General features: G+C 42.4%; 1 protein-coding gene across 8 annotated transcripts in view; it reads right to left on the bottom strand.

The window, feature by feature from the left end:
* tfdp1b (transcription factor Dp-1, b) overlaps window positions 1–5000 on the bottom strand; it is a 20088-nt gene that overhangs the window by 6926 nt on the left and 8162 nt on the right. For 4 of the 8 annotated variants that reach the window (XM_079848940.1, XM_079848941.1, XM_079848938.1 and 1 more), the window contains exons 5-8: window positions 4636–4775; window positions 2726–2888; window positions 1121–1267; window positions 210–278 (exon numbers count right to left, since the gene is read on the bottom strand). In XM_079848940.1, the coding sequence (XP_079705066.1) occupies window positions 210–278; window positions 1121–1267; window positions 2726–2888; window positions 4636–4775 (519 nt within the window). The remainder of the gene's footprint in view (window positions 1–209; window positions 279–1120; window positions 1268–2725; window positions 2889–4635; window positions 4776–5000) is intronic. The other 4 variants (XM_079848944.1, XM_079848945.1, XM_079848942.1 and 1 more) reach the window with 1 other exon arrangement.

The raw sequence follows: 5000 nt of genomic DNA on the forward strand, positions 1-5000 counted from the left end.
CAGACAGGAAGTGATGCGATGAATATATATATATATATATATATATATATATATATATATATATATATATATATATATATATATATATATATATATATAAAAACAGAGTTCTGACAAACAGGAAGTGTTGCGATATATATATATATATATATATATATAGTATATATATAAAAACAGAGTTCTGACAGACAGGAAGTGATGCGATGTACCTGCAGTATGAGCTCCTGCAGCTGAGACTGTTTGTGTTTGATTCTCTCGAGTCGTCTCTGCCGCTCGACCTTCAGGAGACACACAGATGACACACTCACTCATGAACACGGCTGTGTGTCAGCGCTGCACGATTAATCGCACTGAAACCGCACGCCATTTGGCAAAGGCTGAGATTATATTACGCGGTGCTCGTCAGTGCAGTGGCTGATCGTAGTAAATGCTCCATCTGAACACCAGAGGGCGTTTCACACACACACACACACACACACACACACACACCAAATATGCCCTGCAGAAGTACGATAACACACATCATTCAAGGAAACCCCTCTAGCTGTATCTGAATAAACAGAAGATTGAACCGCTTTGATTAAACACGAATAATAAACACACGACTGCCTTATTCTGTGTCAGAAGCTCGTCGTCTCACAGGAGGAGCTCAGCTGTCCTCATGAAGTGAGTCTGGAGTAAGGCATGTTATTAATGTTGTTTTGTTGGGCAACAGGTTCATAAATGCTTCTCGTGTTTGTAAAGATGTTTGACGCGTGTTGTTTTTTCAAACGCACGTTATAAGCGACTCAAACTCAGAGCTGTCAGAGTGAGCCGCGTTTCCTGAGCCGTGCGGCACTGACACGCTGCACATTATAATCTCAGCCTTGGCCATTCCATAATCCAGACACACCTCGCTTTAAGTGCGATTACATGTAAAGTGCGATTAATCATGCAGTGCTACTCATGAACATTCAACACTTTCCTGTAGAAGTAGAAGTAGAGCGGTGACGCTTGCAACGCCAAGGTCATGGGTTCAATCCCCAGGGACAGCAAGAACTGATAAGAATGTAAATGTGTGCCTTGAGATGCAAGCGTCTGCCAGATGCATAAATGTAAATGAGCCCTGGGACTGACTGACCTCCAGATCCTCACACTCCTGAGCCGAGTTAGTGGGGAATCCAATCCACTTGATCTCCTTCTTGTCTTTGGAGATGATGTTCATGGCCATCAGGACGTTCAGGGCGTCGTAAACGCGTCTGCGGATGTTCTTCTGATCGTACACGTGCTGGAGGACCAATGACACGAGTCGGTGAGCAACGTCTCTGTCACCGCGTTTACATTAGCCTTCAAACTGCACGAACTGAAATTGCGAATTGAAAATACGGCCAATGGAAACACGGCAATGTCACGCAAAAACTCCCATATTTCACAAAAAAAAAAAAGTAAGTTCTAGGCCTGAAAATATGGCGTTTTAGTCGCATAACATCCGTTATTGGAAAACACCATAATTTTTCAATAGTTTTATATCGACATTTAGAAAATATCACAAACGTTTCACGCAAATGTGACCCTGGATCACGTCACCAGTCACATGACGCATGGGTCTATCTGTGGCAATAGCCGACAATACATTGTATGGGTCAAAATTATTGATTTTTCTTTTATGCCAAAAATCATGAGGATATTAAGATCATGTTCCATGAAGATATTTAGTAAATTTCCTACCGTATTTCGATTTTTTTGCATCCTCAGATTCCAGATTGTCATTCCAAAATATTGTCCTATCCGAACAAACCATTCATCAATGGAACGCTTATTTATTCAGCTTTCAGATGATGCATTAATCTCTATATATAGATGTATAAATAATTAAATGTTTAAACTCTATGTATAAATAAATATAAATAGTATAAATTAATACATTTAAAAAAATTGACCCGTGACTGGTTTTGTGGTCCAGGGTCACACATCTGTAATGGAAACATGGCTCGTGATTGACAGCAAGCGAGAGTGTGTGTGTGTGACTGACCGCCTCGTTCGGGGAGATGTGTGCGTGTGTGTGTGTGTGTGTGTGTGTGTGACTGACCGCCTCGTTCGGGGAGATGTGTGTGTGTGTGTGTGTGTGTGAGACTGACCGCCTCGTTCGGGGAGATGTGTGCGTGTGTGTGTGTGTGTGTGTGTGTGTGTGTGTGACTGACCGCCTCGTTCGGGGAGATGTGTGTGTGTGTGAGACTGACCGCCTCGTTCGGGGAGATGTGTGTGTGTGTGTGTGTGTGTGTGTGAGACTGACCGCCTCGTTCGGGAAGATGTGTGTGTGTGTGTGTGTGTGTGTGACTCACCGCCTCGTTCGGGGAGATGTGTGTGTGTGTGTGTGTGTGTGTGTGAGACTGACCGCCTCGTTCGGGAAGATGTGTGTGTGTGTGTGTGTGAGACTGACCGCCTCGTTCGGGAAGATGTGTGTGTGTGTGTGTGTGTGTGTGTGACTCACCGCCTCGTTCGGGGAGATGTGTGTGTGTGTGTGTGTGTGTGTGTGAGACTGACCGCCTCGTTCGGGAAGATGTGTGTGTGTGTGTGTGTGTGTGTGTGTGTGTGTGACTCACCGCCTCGTTCGGGGAGATGTGTGTGTGTGTGTGTGTGTGTGAGACTGACCGCCTCGTTCGGGAAGATGTGTGTGTGTGTGTGTGTGAGACTGACCGCCTCGTTCGGGAAGATGTGTGTGTGTGTGTGTGTGTGTGTGACTCACCGCCTCGTTCGGGGAGATGTGTGTGTCACCGGAGCTGAACTCCGTCACCAGCTCGTCTGCCACCTCGTTGTAGGACGTCACCACCTTCTTCTGCACCTTCTCACACACTTTCATGGAGAAATGCCTCAAACCCTTCCCGCTTTTATCACCTTTCCTGCTGCGCCTGCCGGAGGAGCCATGACGCTCGTCACAGGAGATCTCAACAACAACAGCAACAACAACACCACCACCGCCACAGTGTTTCGCTCGCACTCGTCCAGATAAAGACGTCAGTGGCGGCCAAAAGTGTTGTGGAATAACAAATTTAAAGAATCTATTTCAGATATGCTTCCTTACATAAACATCATGGTGAAGATTTCTGATTTTAGCATTTGAGGTTTTAATTTAGATTCCAATATAGACTGAGAAAGTTTAGCAGCGGTTATGATGATTATATCAAGAGATTCCGGCCAGTCCTGTTTCTCTAAATGAGTCAATTCCTGAGACTCTCACCCTCACCCTATGTCCTTATGCATTTCCTGACCAGTAAGCTCAATGTACAGCTGTGCTTTTGTCTCTGTTATCATGTGAAGGTATGGGTGATACCGCCAGGCTGATGGGATTAGCACACGAATGATTCACTGAGAATCTCACCTTTTGTTCTGCAAATGGCTTTCGGACCCAAATGGCTCTTGGAGCCTTATGCTGATTGAATTAGGATTGGCCAGACCCTCACAGTCTAGGGGGTTACCTTAACCTGTATACTCATTTACATGCTTTGTTTGAATTTGTCTCCACCTTCAAAAGTCCCTCCTCCTAAAATGCCTATAAGACACCATGTAAATTTATATACTTTAGATAATGTTGGAAGTACTACAGCAACGTACAGCGGAGTTCTCAATAAAGAATAACTTCCGTTGAACGCGATCCCAACTGTCTCCTGGTCTCTGCTTCGATGAAAGAAAAACTTTACAACAGTGTCATAGAACGGGACATGTTCTACAGATCCTCCTTCTGTGGTCTGAGAACTAAAGAAGGGCGTTCGACATCAGAACAGCAACATTACCCAAACACGGAAGTTTGAACACATTTCTCCTCCAGGGAAACAAGCTCATTTCCATGTGACTGATTATAGTGCATTGTGGGACACCAGTTTGATGATATTCATGAGCTGTGAGTGATGAACTCCTCGTGATCCCGATGAGGACGGCACAGGGCGGCACGATCCACTGGAGCAACACCAGATCAAGAGCCGGCTTCGGGCAATTAGCAAAATATATATAATAGATTTTTTTTTTAATAGTTCATTTAGTTTATTTTAAAGATAAATATTTCAATAGCATTAGGTCTTTAGTTTTTTACTTTTTTATTTTATTTAGCAATAATACATAAGTATTCATTTATAGTCATATTGATATATAATATAATTAATAATCATTTTTATTTTTAAATAAAAAAAAATTATTACATTTTTATGCTATTTTATAGACATACAGAATCTCAGACGTTTGGCCTGATTGTGCAGCGCTACAGTCAACAACAGCAAACCGGGATTTATTTTTGTTTGTTTGAAAACGAAATAAATATTAGTATTGTATTATACATTTTTACTTTAAATATGTAAATATTTTTTGTATTTTATCTTACATTAACTTAATATTGTAACATTAAATAGTAATTCAAATAATGCAAATAAGTAACTTTATATTTAGTAGTAATAATAATTTACATTTTTTAATAGTTTTTTAATTTTTAATTCTATTTTTATGCTATTTTATAGACATGTTGATACAGAATCTCAGACGTTTGGCCTGATTGTGCACCGCAAACCAGGGTTTTTTTGTTGTTGTTTAATCACATTTTTAAAGCCATTTTCCCGTGGGATCGTGCCGCCCTCTTGCCGATCACAGGAGCATCATGAGCTGACGTACAGGCGCTGGAGCCGACGGTGGACTAACCCAGTGGACCAGGGCGAGGACTCGAGTGTGTTCTGGGTCTGTGGCGTGTGGAAGTGTGTGTTGGGCGAGCGCGGGCCGGGTAACAGGACCGTCCTCTGAGGGGTTCCCATCACCTGCAGGAACACACACCACACTCAGTCAAGTCAGTGCTTAAAGGTGAGACACGGCAGGCAAAAACATCAGGGTTTTTTACTGGTCAATTTTGAGATTTTGGGATATTTGTCTTCAATAACATGTCTTCTTTCAGACTTGTGGTGAAAAAAAGTCCAAAATACATATTTAGGTCTTTATTTTACACACTTTGTCTGGTCGCGTCTGAAGATTTCTCATAAATTCAA

This window comes from Squalius cephalus (assembly GCF_949319135.1).
Source record: "Squalius cephalus genome assembly, chromosome: 2".
NCBI lineage: Eukaryota > Metazoa > Chordata > Actinopteri > Cypriniformes > Leuciscidae > Squalius > Squalius cephalus.